We start from the raw sequence: 15,397 nt of genomic DNA, 5'->3' as shown, positions 1-15,397 counted from the left end.
CCTGCAGCCGTAAAGCCATTGCAGCTCTTCTGTAATTCTTGAAGGTTAAAAAAGAAAATGGAAGAGAATAGAAGGAAAAAGGTGTACTCATTCGTGTTCGCAAAAAAATAAAAAAAGAAGCTCGGGCCTAAACAAATTGCAACTGATGAATAAAAAAAGAAAATTGAAGGGAAAATGGGGAAAAATGAGTACTCACTAGTCTTCGCAAAAGAAAAAAGGAGGCTCGGGCCTAAACAAATTGCAACTCATGAATAAAAAGAGAAAATTGAAGGAACAATGGGGAAAAATGAGTACTCCCTGCCTTCGCAAAAGAAAAAAGGAGGCCCGGGCCTAAACAAATTGCAACTGATAATTCAAAAAAGAAAAATGAAGGAAAAATGGTGAAAATTGAGTAATCACCCATCTTTGCAGCAACAAAAAAGAAAAAGAAAAAAGAAAGGCTCATACCTAAACAAATTGTAACTGGTGAATCAAAAAAGAAAATTGAAGGAAAAATAGGGAAAAATGAGTGCTCACTCGACTTCACCAAAAAAATATAAATAAATAATAATAATAAAAAGAAGCCTGGGTCTAAACAAATTGCAACTAGTGAATCAAAAAAGAAAAATAAAGGAAAAAAGAGTATTCACCCGTCTTTGCAAAAAAAAAAAAGGAAGGCTAAGCCTAAACAAATTGCAACTAGTGAATCAAAAAAGAAAAAGGAATCACAAAGGGGAAAAAGGCGAACTCACTCGACTTCGCAAAAAAAAAAAAAGGATCGGGCCTATACAAAGTACAAATGGTGAATTGAAAAAGAAAATGGAAAGAAAATGGGGAAAAATGGCTTACTCACCCGTCTTCATAAAGATAAAAATAAAAAGCTCGGGCCTCTAAGCTGTTCGACCATGGTGGAGGTGGAGGTAGAGCAACTTGGCTATTAAGAAAAGGTTGTGGCAGGGACACAGGAAATAAAGGCGACAAACCTAGGCTCAAAGGATGTGAAGTAGACCTAGGCTCAAAGGAGTTGGAGGCAAAGGACCAAGGATCAAATGAAGTGGAGCTGATGGAAAAGGGAGGCTCTTCCATCGGGAGGCTGTTCCTCCAGCCGCCAAAGCCTGCTATCGCTCCAATCGCTAAAGCCGTTGTTGCCGCTCAAGCCGCCGTTATCGCTCAAGCCTGCCACTCAAGTGTAGTTGTTGCTCAGTAGCAGCAGCTTTCTAGTAATTCATGAAGGTCAAAAATAAAAAGAATGAAAGAGTGGGAAAAATGAGTACTCACCCGTTTTCGCCCAAAAAAAAAAAAAAGCCCAAGCCTAAACAAATTGCAACGGGTGAATCAAAAAAGAAAAAGGAATCATAAAGAGGAAAAAATGTGTACTCACTCAACTTTGCCCCAAAAATATATATATATATATATATATATATCGGGCCTATACAAAGTACAAAAGGTGAGTCGAAAAAGAAAAATGAAGGAAAATTGGGGAAAATGGCGTAATCACCCATGTTGGTAAAAATAGAAAAAGGCCCGGGCCTTTAGGCCCTTCGACCATGGTGGAGGTGGAGAAAAAGCAACTTGGTTGTTAGAAAGAGGTTGTGGCAGGGATAGAGGAAACAAAGGCGACGCACCTAGGCTCAAAGGAGATAAATGCAATAGACTTATGCTTAAAGGAGGTGGAGGCGAAAGACCGAGGCTTGGATAAAGGTAGAGGTGATAGAGAAAGGGAGGTTGTTCCTGCAGTGGCTGAAGTCGTTGCAGTAGCTATTCGTAATTCTTGAAGGTTAAAAAGAAAAAGGAAGGAAAACGGGGGGAAAATGAGTACTCACCCATCTCTGCAAGAAAAAAAGGCCCGGGCCTAAACGAATTGCAACATATAAATAAAAAAAACAAAATAGAAGAAAAATGGGGAAACATGAGTATTATCCCGTCTTCGCAAAAAAAAAAAAGAAAAAGAAAAAGAAGCCCGGGCCTAAACAAATTGCAATTGATAAATCAAAAAAGAAAAATGAAGGAAAGAGGGCACCCATCTTTGCGCAAAAAAGGGTTGAGGCCTAATCAAATTGTAACTGGTGAATTAAAAAAGAAAATTGAAGGAAACAATGGGGAAAAGTACTCACTTGTCTTCGTAAAAAATATATATATATATGCAAGTGGTGAATCAAAAAAGAAAAATGAAGGAAATATGGGAGAAAAGGCATACTCACTCGACTTAAAAAAAAAAAAAAAAAGAAGAGGATCAAGCCTGTACAAAGTGCAAATGGTGAATTGCAAAAAGAAAAAGGAAAGAAAATGGGGAAAATGGCGAACTCACCTGTCTTCGTAAAAATAAAACAAAAAGGCTCGGGCTAGAGACGTTGTTGCTGCCGCTCAAGCCGTTGCTACCTCTCAAGCCATTGCGTTGCAGCTCAAGCCACTTCTTGATGTCGCTGCAACTCAAGCCATCGCCTCTGCGGCTCAAGCCTCTACAGTAGCTCTTGGCCTAAACAAATTGCAACTGGTGAATCAAAAAAGAAAATTGAAGGAAAAATGGGGTAAATTGAGTACTCACCCGTATTCACAAAAACGAAAAAAGCTCATGCCTAAACAAATTGCAACTAGTGAATAAAAAAGGAAAAATGGGAAAAAAAGAGTACTCACCATCTTCACCAAAAAACCAAAAAAAAAAAAAAACAACAACAACAACAATAAACTCGGGCTTAAAAAATTGCAAGTGGGAATCAAAAAAGCAAAAAAAATGAAGGAAAGGAGGGGGGTTGTTCCTACAACAAATTATAAAACGAAGGAGTGGGAAAGACGGGTCTAAAGTAGCTGAGCAACTTTTGGGTAATTCCTGCAGGTCAAAAAGAAAAACGAAGGAAAGAGGCGGAAAATGAGTACTCACCCATCTTCGCAAATAAATATATAAAAAAAAGCACGGGCCAAAACAAATTATAACTAGTGAATCAAAAAAGAAAAAGGAATCAAAAAAAGGGGAGGTAGAGCAACTTGGTTGTTAAGAAGAGGTTGTGGTAGGACCACAAGAAATGGAGGCGACGAACCTAGGCTCAAAGGATGTAAAGGCGATAGACCTATGCTTAAAGGAGGTGGAGGTGAAGGAGTAAGGATCAGATGATGTGGAGTTGACAGAAAAAGGGAGCCTCCTCCATTAAGGGAGGTTCCTGCATCACTAAAGCCGTCATTGTCGCTCAAGCCACAGCTACCACTCAGCCGCAACAGTAGCTCTTCTAGTAATTCTTGAAGGTCAAAAAAGAAAAATGAAGTAAAGAGGGGCAAAAAAGAGTAGTCACGTAAACAAATTACAACTGGTGAATCAAAAAAGAAAAAGGAATCACAAAGGGGGAAAATGTGTACTCACTCGACTTCGCAAAAAAAGAAAAAAAGAAAAATGAATTGAACTTGTACAAAGTACAAATGGTGAATTGCAAAAAGAAAAAGGAAAACAAAAGGGAAAAACAGCATACTCACATGTCTTTGTAAAAATAAAACAAAAGGGCTCGGACTAAAGTTGATCTTGCCGCTCAAGTCGCTATTGCCACTGCTGCAGTAGCTTTTCAGTAATTCTGAAGGTCAAAAAAGAAAAAGGAATGAAAGAGTGGGAAAAATGAGTACTCACCTTCTTAGCATAAAATAAAATAAATAAAAAAAAAAAAAAGAAAGGCCTGGGCCTAAACAAATTGCAACTGGTGAATGAAAAAAAAATTGAAGAAAAAATGAGTACTCACCCACAAAAACAAAAAAGGCCTGAGCCTAAACAAATTGCAATTTGTAAATCAAAAAAGAAAAATGAAGGAAAGTAGGGTAAAAATAAGTACTCATCCGTCTTCGCAAAAAAAAAAAAGTCCGGGCCTAAACAAATTGCAACTAGTGAATCAAAAAAGAAAATGGAATCACGAAGGGGAAAAAAGCGTACTTACTCGACTTCGCACAAAAAGAAAAAAAGAAAAGGTTCGGACCTATACTTACTGTTCTTGGATTTAGATTCTTAGTGATCTAGGTTATTTGTGGATAAGTGGCTGCAGCTTCTTCCTAAAGTTACTAAAGAGGTATATCCCAACATGATGTGCTCTTTCTTGAACAAATAGTGTAATATGATTTGGGGTTCAGTAATGTTGTTTGTTTGGTATATAGAGATAAACTAAAGCATCTTGTTTAACTTTTTTTTTTGGGTTGATTTATGACTTCAAACCTTCTTATATGCATATGATTAACATTGAATGGAAGCCTTTGTAGATGTAGTTTATTTCAACGGCTAAACTTATAATGGGCTCTGTTATGATATCTTGTTTTCAGCTTTATGAGGTTGATATGCATTTGGAAGAACTCCGAGAAATGGTTGTTCAAAAGTGCAGGTTGTTCAGTAACATTGTATCTTAGTTTAATATGTTTTACATCTACATGTTGATGCAATGAAATAAAAATTTATTTGTAAAATCTGTATTATTGATGTATGTATGGCCATGTAGTGCATGTGGATAGAAAGAGCGACTCTGTGTGTTTTTGTGCATGAACAAAGTTGCATATGAATGCTTCTCTAGCAACCATACCTTATCTTGAGAACGTTGTTTTAGAAAAATGTCGACTGAAGAGAAGAGAAAACTTGGGGTAGCCCTTTCCAGATTGTCTCTTGAGGATCTCAGCAAGGCATTAGATATTGTTGCACAAAATAATCCAGGTTTCTAGGCTACTGCTGATGAGGTGGACCTTGACATTGATGCTCAGGTAATCATTTTCATTATTGATCAATTGGGACTGATACACACCAATGCCAGGTAATCATTTACATTATGCGGCAAACACTGTTTAGTGTTGACTTGGTTTTGATGTTTGGTACTGTTTGGATTCTTTATCGTACTTATTATGCAAATGAAATGATGTAGTTGTTAACTTCCAGTAAATGGTATGAACAGTTGTTATATTGTTCATACCTTGCAATTGAGTTGACTTCTATAACATAGTATTAATAGTGTACTTCTACGACATAGTATTAACATATTTTTAGTAACAAATCATGCTCTATATTTTGCTCTATATATAGTTGTGCACTTGAAGTTTATGATATGCATAAAGTGATTTTTATTAGGAAGATAGTTTTATGACATAATATTAACAATGTACTCTTTTCTTTTTTTTTTCTTTTTTTTTTTTCTTGTAGAGGTATTTCCTTATGCCTTTACAATTGTTTCTGGTAAAACTGTGGACAATTGAATGTGGTTTCTGCAAAGGATATCGGATGTCTTGCTGGGCTTTTTTGGGGTTTTGTTGTTGTTGAGTTTTTTGTATGAAATGATATTAACAATATACTTCTATGACATGGTATTAACAACATACTTCTATAATATGGTATTAACAATGTACTTCGGGCTTGCTGGGCTTGTTTTGGGTTTTTTAAAAGTTTTTTGTGTTGAGCTTGTTTTAAGTTAATCAATGGCAGTCATGTAATTTATAGAAATTTCAATACTCATTTCTTATGCAGTAAGTGATTTTTGGGTATGTTTCTAAAGTGCATTACATGTGGGGTTTTTTTATAAATAATTTCAATCCCTATTTTGAGTAAACTACTAAAGCTCCCAAAAAGAAATAGTAAATAAATGACTTCTTGATACCTAAAGATTGTATATATCCTCAACAACAGAGTAAATATTGTAATAACTTATTGATATGTAAATTGTATGACATGATTGTAAATGTGAGTTAGACCAATTTACTAAGGTTTAGCTTATTTTTTTATAATCGAATTTGAATCCTCTCTCCGTATATTAAAATAATTTAGTATATTGCTGTTGTAAATTATATGACATGATTTTAGTAGTTTCCAGTCCCAAATAAATGATCATATGCATGGTAGCAAAATAAATAATTAAAATTGAAAATGAAAAACGATGTATTTGCCCAAATGAATCATGTTTTGGAAAGAGAAAAAAATTGAAAATTGGTGGAAAATTGTTGTTAATCCTGCAACTCCTTCGCCTCTAAGATTCGAACCCACGCGGAAACACTTGAAAGTTAAAGCATCAGAGAATTGCATTAATCACTCGACCAACGTGACCGCTGCCGTCACAACATAAACAAGAACGTTTTGAAATTCTGTATCCACAGACTCGGGCCGAGTATCTGACTGTATTGGCGCGATCGAATCATAACAACTACAAGCAGAGAAAGAGATAGACAGAGAAGAAAATGGCGGCGACGGGGCAAGTCGCCGGAGGACTGACGGAGTACGATCGCCAAGTGTTGACCGCAGTCAACGCCGGAGCGGCGAGCCTCTCATTCGTCGGGTCGGGCTTCATAGTCCTCTGCTACGTTCTCTTCAAAGAGCTCCGCAAGTTCTCCTTCAAGCTCGTCTTCTACCTCGCCCTCTCTGTATGTCTTCTCTCTCATTCTGTGAATTTTGCTTAAAATGATAAATTTGCGTCTGTTAGATCTAATTGCTCGATTGCCGGTGACGTGGTGTTTTCTATTTCTGGAAACTTGAGCTTCGCTAAATACTCGGAAATTGAACTTAATCTGTAGCAAATTGTATTTGATTACTTTAAAATTGTTAGAAAATTGTGCAATTCCTTAGCTTTATGTAGTGGCTTTTACTTTGGTGACTTGAGCTTGAAAGATTCAACATAACTTTTCTAAACATTTAGGATTTAGGGCTTTGTTGTTCTTTAAGACTCGCTTCGCTCTAGTGTTTAGCTTGAAGTTTGATTAAATTGGGAGCAGAAGAAAGCCATTTTATTGTTATTGTTACCGTTCACGTGGTTAAGAATATTTATTGCTTATTTTGTTATGCAGGATATGCTTTGTAGCTTCTTCAGCATGGTTGGGTAAGCTCGCTTCCCAGACACAAGTGCAGTCAGATAATATAACAAATTTATCTGATTCTGGCTTTTAAGTGATATAAGGGGAGTAATTTGCTCTTTTGTGCAGGGATCCATCCAGAGGATTTTTCTGTTACTCGCATGGCTATAGCACTCATTTCTTCTGTGTAGCATCTTTCCTATGGACTACCACGATTGCTTTTACCCTCCACCGCACGGTTGTTAGACACAAAACGGATGTTGAAGATATGGAGGCAATGTTTCATTTGTATGTTTGGGGTATGACCTTTTTATGTTTTGCCAAAGATCTTTCAATTTAGTTCCAGTGTTTATAGAAAATTTAGCTTCTTCGTATGTTCCTGCTGAGAGAGAATAGAAAATTTAGCTTCTTCTTATGTTCCTGCTGAGAGAGAGAGAGAGAGAGAGAGTAATGCCATTAGTTGTTATATCTGTGAAGCTCATTACAGTTCATTTGCTTCTATTTTCTTTTTGTTTTCACAGGGACTTCACTAGTTATGACTGTGGTGCGCTCTATTGGTAATAACCATAGCCATCTTGGTACATGGTGTTGGTCACAATCAGGGCGTACTGGAAAGGTAAGTGCACAGTACCTATTGGCTGCAAGAATGTTGTCTGAAGACTGTATGTTTTTGCTTTCCATTGCAGACTATGGGAATTTCTAGAGTTCTTCTACAATTAGTTGGTTTTACAAATTACAACACCTTGAACCTCGTTGGTTGGGAGGAATTCTTGATGATGTCTGGGAGAATATTTTTAATGTTGAAGCTGCTGTCATTGATACCACAAATGTAAATCTTTTTGGTCAGATCCCAAAAGTGTAGATTAAACATGTAAAAATCAATGATAATGGAGTAAAATCTGTGCCCTACTCATGCTAATCATCACATGCACAATGATATCTACAGTTGGACTATGTTAATCCTGAATATGTGTCAGAGTTCTCTGCTTCCTAATAGTTGATTTCATTAATTCTTAACATGTACTACTAGTAGATACAAAAATAAGCTTTAGCTTTACAAACCTGTCATGTGAAACCAACAGTTCATTTGTAGAATACCTTGCAAATTTAAGCATCCTTAAGTCATTGTTGCACAGTTGGCCCAATTGGAGTTCTATAGCTGCCTGATGTAACTGAGTTTTCATCGCTGTACTCTGATTTTTCCACCCATTCTTACAGGCAGTTCACTTTATAACATTTTATATGCCACTCTGGGGTGCAATTCTTTACAACGGTTTTACGTACTTTCAAGTGATAAGCATGCTGAAGAATGCAAGACGTGTATGTATTCCCATTATCATTTATTTTTTCAGCCAAATAATTTGAACTCACTTTAGTTTACACTTATTGAGATCATAGTTCGGCTTTGAAAATTATAGATGGCAGTCGGCATGTCAGACCGGGCTTATCAATCTGATGGCAGAGCAGAAATGAAGGTATACTGTCTTGCAACTGGTTTCCTAGGGTGACTCAGACCAAGTTCCCAAATATATAGGCATAGAAATGAGGGAATGAATATGCGAAATGGATATTTATTGATGTTTCTTTAGTTTTTGTTATTAGCGGTCCCATGATTCATGTATTTATTATTTGTATGCTATATCATTTAAATGTACCTTTAATGGTTTCCCCAAACAAAAATTATTGTTATCTGCAATGCTTCCTCTGAATTATTTCTTATTGTTTCCATTCAACAGGCTTTAAACCGGTGGGGATACTATCCCCTCATCCTGATAGGAGCATGGGCTTTTGGCACAATCAACCGAATTCATGACTTTATTGAACCAGGTCATAAAATATTTTGGCTCTCACTTCTTGATGTTGGGACATCTGCACTTATGGTAATTTTTGGTTTGTATAATGGGCAATTTATTATTCCAAGAGCATTGTTTGTAACTTAATGCTGTCTAATTTACTAATTTATGGCTTATCCTCATGAATATAGGGCCTGTTCAACTCAATAGCCTATGGCTTGAACTCCTCAGTGCGACGGGCAATATATGAAAGGTTGGATCTGTAAGTCTCAATTGCTTCTTTTTTTTCCCTTTCCATTATCTATGTCTCAAGGGCAGTAGGCAATATTTGACTTTATTGTCATCACTCTTGTTCAAAATGATGGATTATTCTTAAATGAATGGTTGTGTTCGGAAATTATTAGGTTTTGGCCAGACAGACTTCAAAGATGGTTCCCAAACAGTTCAAGGTTTAGAAACCAACAGCAAGAGAGTGAACTAGTGGCACTGAAAATTGAAGATCAGCACTAGCAAGTTGGGACATATTTTATCTGCACCTGCCAAATTTTTCAACATTTCTTCATTAAAATTTGACCTGGGACGGAATTAAGAAATGAAAGAGGAACACATCGACGTACATCAGTGCAAAGTCAACTGCATTCATTTCTCTCTGGCGATTCGAACACGACTAACATCTTCAAACTCTACTTGTTCCATAATGAGACTGATTGAAATTGTTTTGTGATAGATGTGTCCATAGATGGTTGTTTCAAGTAGAATAATCTTGTGTAGAAGCTGTGATTGTGCAAATAACCCATTAAGCTGTACTATTTTAACTATAGAGAAAAGGCTAGAATGGTCTTTGTCTAGGCATTTTATTTCGTTCCAATTTTTTCGTAGTTATGTATTTGATTTAGGTACTTGAATATATTTTCCTAGTTTTAGAATAGGAAATGCCGGGCCTTTTGCCCGGGCAGGACAGGGCCTTGCCCACAAAGATAGTTCCAATGCCAAGGCAAGCCTGGGCAAGTTTAGGGCCCACCAATCTGGGCAAGGCCTGAGGCAGAATCAGCCCGTGCTTTTGTCTGGGCAAGTGATATAATGCTGACGTCATAATAATGTCAGCAGTTAATTTAAATAACAAAAAAATTGAAAGGAAAAAAAAAAAACCCAAAAAGTTATAATTTTTTTTTATAAATACATAGTCATATCCTTTACTTCTCACACCAAAATTTTATACAATTCACGGAAATAATAACATCCCTTGGCTACCCATGCCCCTGACTATGGTAAATGAGTGAAAGTGCTCGTACAAGTCCGGGCTCAGACTTTTTGCGTCCATAGTTTCTGTCCGAGCTTCTTCCCTAGTGTTATCCAAAACGACAATGCAACCTTTGTCGTATCTAAGAAATCCTCATTTCATTTCCGCCCTAAACACCAAGCAGAAATCCAACCCGTGCCAAAACGACAGCCACAAGCTCGCCTCTTCCACTAAACGCCACCGTCGCTGGCACCAGCAAGTACCCAATGGCAGGGTTCCCCCCGAATACTTTCCTTTTGCGCCGGCTCTCAGGCTTCACAATTTAGTGTCCTGACTTTGATTGGTATTTACCTTTTTTACCACAATAATTTTGACCAAAGTGTTCCTTCTGCTTAGAAATTAAGCACAAATCACAACCATTCAGATTTTATATAGTAACAAAATTACATTACAGATTCATAGAGAAAACAGCAAATCGGCGAAGCAAATTGCAAGCAAGCTTTTGATCGTATCTAAAATCTAAACAATCTATATCTAAGCACAAGCGCAAGGATTATCAACCACAGTTGCCGCCACGTCATCGTCCCCGCTCCTAAACGCCAAGTAGCCAATCGCGAGCCCCACAACGATAGCCACAAACACGCCTCCGTTAAACGACATGACCGCCAGCATCAGCAGGTACCCGATCGCCGCGTTCACCCCGAAAAGCACGGCTCCACCAAGCCGAGCCGCCGAGAACCTCCCTCCGGCGCCGCCGTGCTTCGCGCCGAGCAGCGGAGTTTGGATCGGCGCTGGCGAAGAGTTTTTCGCGGCAGACGATGACGCGATCTTGAGCCGCACGCGGAGGTCCTCGAGGTACTGGTAGAAGGCCGAGACGATGAGGCAGGCGATTAGCGTGAGGGAGTAACTCGTCCATGAAGTGGTCCGCCAAGAGTCGATCAGGATTGTCACGTCCTTGCTCCAGTAGAAGGTCATGTGCATCATCTTCGCTTCGATTTTGGGGACGATGGAGTTTGGAGAAGAAGACTTGCGAAGACGGGTAAGAAAGAAATTTGATTTTTTTTCCTTTTTTTTCGATTTTTCTATCGCTTGTTTATGAATTTTTGATCCATTGGTGTGTGTAGTACAACTACTTTGTTGGGTACGATGGGTATGTGTGGGTTTAGGAAATGCCCTCGGAAGTTTCTGTTACTACGGTTTTGTCTCATTGGAATCTTGTGGGGCTTTTTTTCTGTGGGCAGTTTATTGGTCTTGGTTCATTTGGAATAACAGTGTTTGGAAGGGTTAGTTTGGAATTTAGAAGATATGGGCCAGCTAAGCGTCGTTTGAATCGAAACTTTATAGTTGGACGATGCAATGGAAAACCAATAATGAAAGCTGATTTTGACCTGTTGTTGGTAAATATTTGAACTAACTATAATTTGTAGTTACTCTACTTTGCAAATTACATAAATTTTTATTTGTTTCATGTATTAATTTAATTTATTCATAGAAAATAAACATAAATTTTATTTGTTTCCTGTATGATAATTTATTTTATTGATATATGGGATAGAAAAATAAAATAAAATAAGGAGATTTACTATTATATCTAGTATAAGAGCCCAAATTATATATAAGAAAATCTATATGAAATGGACTTTAGAAATATACCAAACCTCATTTACAACATAACAAAGAGGCTTTGAACTTCCTATAAATTATAAAACTGCTATCGATTTCTTAAAATAAACCCAACTTCAAAGTCTCATAAATAAAAAAACCAAAACATTCAATAGGGCATCAAAATAATTTAATAATCAAAATTAAATTTAATAGGGACACCTGTCGTTTTTTGAGTTTTTTTTATAAGTTTGTTTATATATTTTTACTCACCACTGTAAACTCATCACCCTTCTTACTACTTGACACGTGTTAATTAACATACCCATAATTAATTCTTTGCTTTGTATTTATGGAATTATGGTTGTGACCATGGACACGTATCAAATGTTGAGAATGATGATGAGGGTATATATTGGGTTAAAATGATGAGCAAAAATACTTCCAAAATTAAATGGTGTAGAATTAATCAATATTACTAATGCTAAGAATGAATATATGGGTAGTGCTAGCAATTTTCTCTCTAACCTTCTCTCTTCTTCTCATACAAGTGTCAATTTCCTTACACTTAAAACAATGTCATTAATGCATCATATAAACTATTTTTTGTTTTCCAAATTTACCCTTATTAAATGTATTATTATTTTTTTAATAACAATCTAATTTTTTTTACAACTTTCTTACCACCTTGTTAAAAAAATTAAATAAGAAAATAAAACTAAAGTTTTTTTTCCCCCAAAGAGAATGTGTGTTTTGTTAAAAACAAAATAAAGATGATAACAACATCTTGAAACAAACTTTATTTTAAAATATATATATGACGTTTTTCTTATTATTATTATTTATTTATTTTTTAATAATGTGCTAAAGAAGTTGTAACAAAATTTGAATAAATTGAAGGAAATATAAAAGCCAATACATTTTAAAAGGGTAAACTTGGAAAACCAAAACTAACTCGTGTGATACATTAATGACATTGTTTTAAGTGTAAGAAAAATGACACTCATGAAGAGAAGGGAGAAGGTCCAAAAAAAAGGTTAGAGAAAAGTTGCTAAATATTTCATAAAATAAAGTCGAAAATGTAGTACAATTGAAATGAATCAAAGATAGTAAAGATGTACTGCAGACAGTACACATAGCCTTCCCATTACTTGGTTCCGTACCCTAATTCTCCTTGGGCTTAGGACAACCACACTCCCTATATCAAAAACAACAGCATTGATAATTCAAAAGACTATGTCAATGTTGCCATTACTTGGCGCACGGTTTTTCTTTCGCAACATTGACATAGTCTTCCTCCAAGAGCTTTAGTTGGGCTTAGGACAACCAAACTCCCTATATCAAAAACAACAGCATTGATGATTCAAAAGAAAATTTCATGAATAGTCTGTGGCGATTTCATAACCTTGGGAGTGAATAGGACTGCCTGAACCGAGAAACGACTGAGGAAGGCCACAACTGCTGGCTGCTGGAGATATATTAAGGCTGCAAATAGAACACCTGGTACAACAGTAAATAGCATAAATAATCAAAGAAATTGTATTAGTAACCAAAAATTAGAGCAGTTGAGAGAGAGAGAGAGAGAGAGAGAGAGAGGCGGATTCGTACCATTTATGATGCTCTGCACAAAGAAGATTAGGAAGTATGGGAATGGGACTGAAAAGTGGAGAAGAAGGGAAGAGGATGAACAGAAAAAAAAACCGGAACGAACTGCACGATGGTGCAGAGTTTTTAAATTGCTTTTTAATTCTGTTTATTTGTTCTATTGATAGAGAAGAGAGGTAAGATAGAGAGGACCTGCAGAAGCTGTGACAACAACATCTAGGAAGGGGATTTTCTTTTGTGCAGAACGAGCCTAGAGTTGTAGTAAGAATGAGAGGCATAGAAGTCAGAGAGGGACATGTTGATGCAGCTCAGCCCCATCTTCCCGAACCTGGTATCGAAGTCAAGAACCACACCAACATTAACTGGGGTGGTCTTCGTGTTCTGTGCCTTGGCCAAGAAAGTAGACCAAAACAGTAAGAACAAGAAGCAGAGACAAAAAACAGGGTTGCAGCTAGCATTCTTGACCATGTTTGAAATTCTTCAAGGTTCTGCTTTGCAACTGATGGAATCGAGTAACGAGGAATCTTGTTTCATATACACACACACACTTGAATAATGTCAAATTGTCAATGTTTGAGTTTGGTTCGTTAATTTGTTCATCTAAATTGATTTTCTAACATCAATGGGACTGGGACGCGTCTGAAGCCAGGAACATTGAAAGCAGAGATGACAATTTTCCCCACACGAGTAAGAGTCTTTGCAAGAATTCGACTCTAATGGGTCAGGTATGAAGGATAAAAAACTAGTATAAGGATGGGTACGGGGAATTTTTTGGATATGGTGTTCAGGGAGGAGAGGGGATGGTTTTTTAATCCCCGACCCAAACCCAGTGATTGTGCCAACTAAATTTTATATTTCCTATTTTTATATTATACATTTATATAATTTATACGAATCTTAAGTTACACTACTTATATATTTAGTTAAGTTTTAGTCAATATGTAAACATTATTATATTGTCTTATACGTATATATATATATATATTATATTCATTATCTTGCCCTATTCTATTTTTTTTTTCTTTCAACAAAATAGTTTTATATTGATTTTTTCTTTCGTAATGGGGCGGGTCGGGGAACTCATTCCCCAACATGGGGAATCTCCGATATGAATATTGCGATGTGAAGGCAAGGAATGGGGGAAAAAAGCTTGGATGGGGATGGGAATGGCATACCCACCCCCAATTCGACCCATTGTCATTTCTAATTCAAAGATATGCATAAAAGAAACATTCATATTGCTTAGCTTGCTCATCAAGTGTAATGTGTGTGTGGTGGCCTACCAAGGCACACACTCTTAGTCTTGTGTTTACGAAAACAAGAACATCTTCAAGTTTAATAGCCAAAACCCGATTAAGAGAAAAATATGCCAAGAAACACAACACAAGCATGTATTGTAAACAAAATTTCAAATCAAAATAACTAATAAGAAGAAAGAACTTGTACATTTAGATTGATGTCAATGAACAAAACGTGGTCTTCAACCAACCATCCCCTCAATCACAATGCCAAATAAGAGAATTAGCCCCCACTGCATTGATCAAAAATTAGCTAATCAAAACTAATTAAAAAAGTTTTTAAAAAAAAACCTAATTGAATTAGTTAAACCCAATTTCCACTAAACTTATCACCACTATCTTCTAGCTACTACTACCAATCATTATTAATTTTTCTGAATCAACTACTTCCTTTCACCACCGGCGCAAAGCAGCTCTTCGACCTCGAAAGAGCGGGTTGGCAACCCAGCCCCTCTTTTTTCAGGGAGTTCAAAGTCCGTCGCAAAAGTTGCTTCATTGCCGATATCAATTCCTCAGTGGACTTCGCCGGAGGGCTTGACAACCGAAACTCCTCACGAAAACTGGCGTGCTGTTTCATGGCCTCCTCGTCGCTGAGGCCCCTATGCGACCTCGAGTTCTCTTCCTTGATAGCCTCCGCACAAAGTCCGCAAATCCAACGGCCCTGTTGCTGCTCCTTCACCATGGCTATGTACTCCGGCGTGCATTCCTCCGTCAACCCGCAACAATAGCACTTCACCAACTCCTCTTCCACCGCTGATTGAGTTGCACTTGGACTCCCTGGCTGCGACGCCTCCATAGCCGAAAATTCGAGAGAGGAAAAAAAAACTCTGGGGAAACAAAGAGTCTCTGTATCGAACCGCAACGATTATCTCTGAACCTGCTTTCTTTCTCTCTGTTTTTTTTTTTGGTAATGAAATAAGCTTTTTGGCTGCTCTTATATAGAGCTCTTTTGAAATCCAAACATGGAATTTTCGTGTTCTTATGAAATTTGGATTTTCCAAATCCTTAATTATTGCCCTGTTTGGGGCCGCTGTGATTTTGTTCCCTTTTTTATTTTAGCTAAGTTTCAAAGAAGTTTCTCTGCACTTTTTTTGGGG

The 15,397-nt window shown here is 37.0% G+C and overlaps 3 protein-coding genes across 4 annotated transcripts; 1 reads left to right on the top strand and 2 right to left on the bottom strand.

Annotated features, from left to right (window-relative positions):
• Window positions 1-5,857: 5,857 nt before the first annotated feature.
• On the top strand, window positions 5,858-9,407 carry GCR1 (G-protein-coupled receptor 1). Of its 2 annotated transcripts, none has more exons than XM_008222367.3 (9): window positions 5,858-6,336; window positions 6,757-6,788; window positions 6,892-7,061; window positions 7,284-7,378; window positions 7,981-8,082; window positions 8,181-8,237; window positions 8,499-8,642; window positions 8,747-8,808; window positions 8,960-9,407. In XM_008222367.3, exons 1-9 carry the CDS (start codon window positions 6,154-6,156, stop codon window positions 9,063-9,065), a joined length of 951 nt encoding a protein of 316 aa, XP_008220589.1. In that variant the 5' UTR covers window positions 5,858-6,153; the 3' UTR covers window positions 9,066-9,407. The 2 variants fall into 2 exon arrangements, with proteins under 2 accessions (XP_008220589.1, XP_008220588.1); XM_008222366.2 differs by having other exon boundaries at window positions 8,747-8,817.
• A 787-nt stretch (window positions 9,408-10,194) lies between these two features.
• Window positions 10,195-10,929, bottom strand: COPT5 (copper transporter 5). The gene has a single exon (XM_008222368.3). The coding sequence runs from the start codon at window positions 10,777-10,779 to the stop codon at window positions 10,330-10,332; it is 450 nt and encodes a 149-aa protein (XP_008220590.1). The 5' UTR covers window positions 10,780-10,929; the 3' UTR covers window positions 10,195-10,329.
• A 3,496-nt stretch (window positions 10,930-14,425) lies between these two features.
• LOC107880477 (uncharacterized) lies at window positions 14,426-15,397 on the bottom strand. The gene has a single exon (XM_016792004.2). It carries the CDS (start codon window positions 15,094-15,096, stop codon window positions 14,680-14,682), a length of 417 nt encoding a protein of 138 aa, XP_016647490.2. The 5' UTR covers window positions 15,097-15,397; the 3' UTR covers window positions 14,426-14,679.

This window comes from Prunus mume, linkage group LG2 (genome assembly GCF_029339155.1).
Source record: "Prunus mume cultivar Tortuosa linkage group LG2, ASM2933915v1, whole genome shotgun sequence".
NCBI classification, from domain to species: Eukaryota; Viridiplantae; Streptophyta; class Magnoliopsida; order Rosales; family Rosaceae; genus Prunus; species Prunus mume.
Note: the sequence above shows the minus strand (reverse complement) of the source record. Positions and strands in the feature narration are given on the sequence as shown.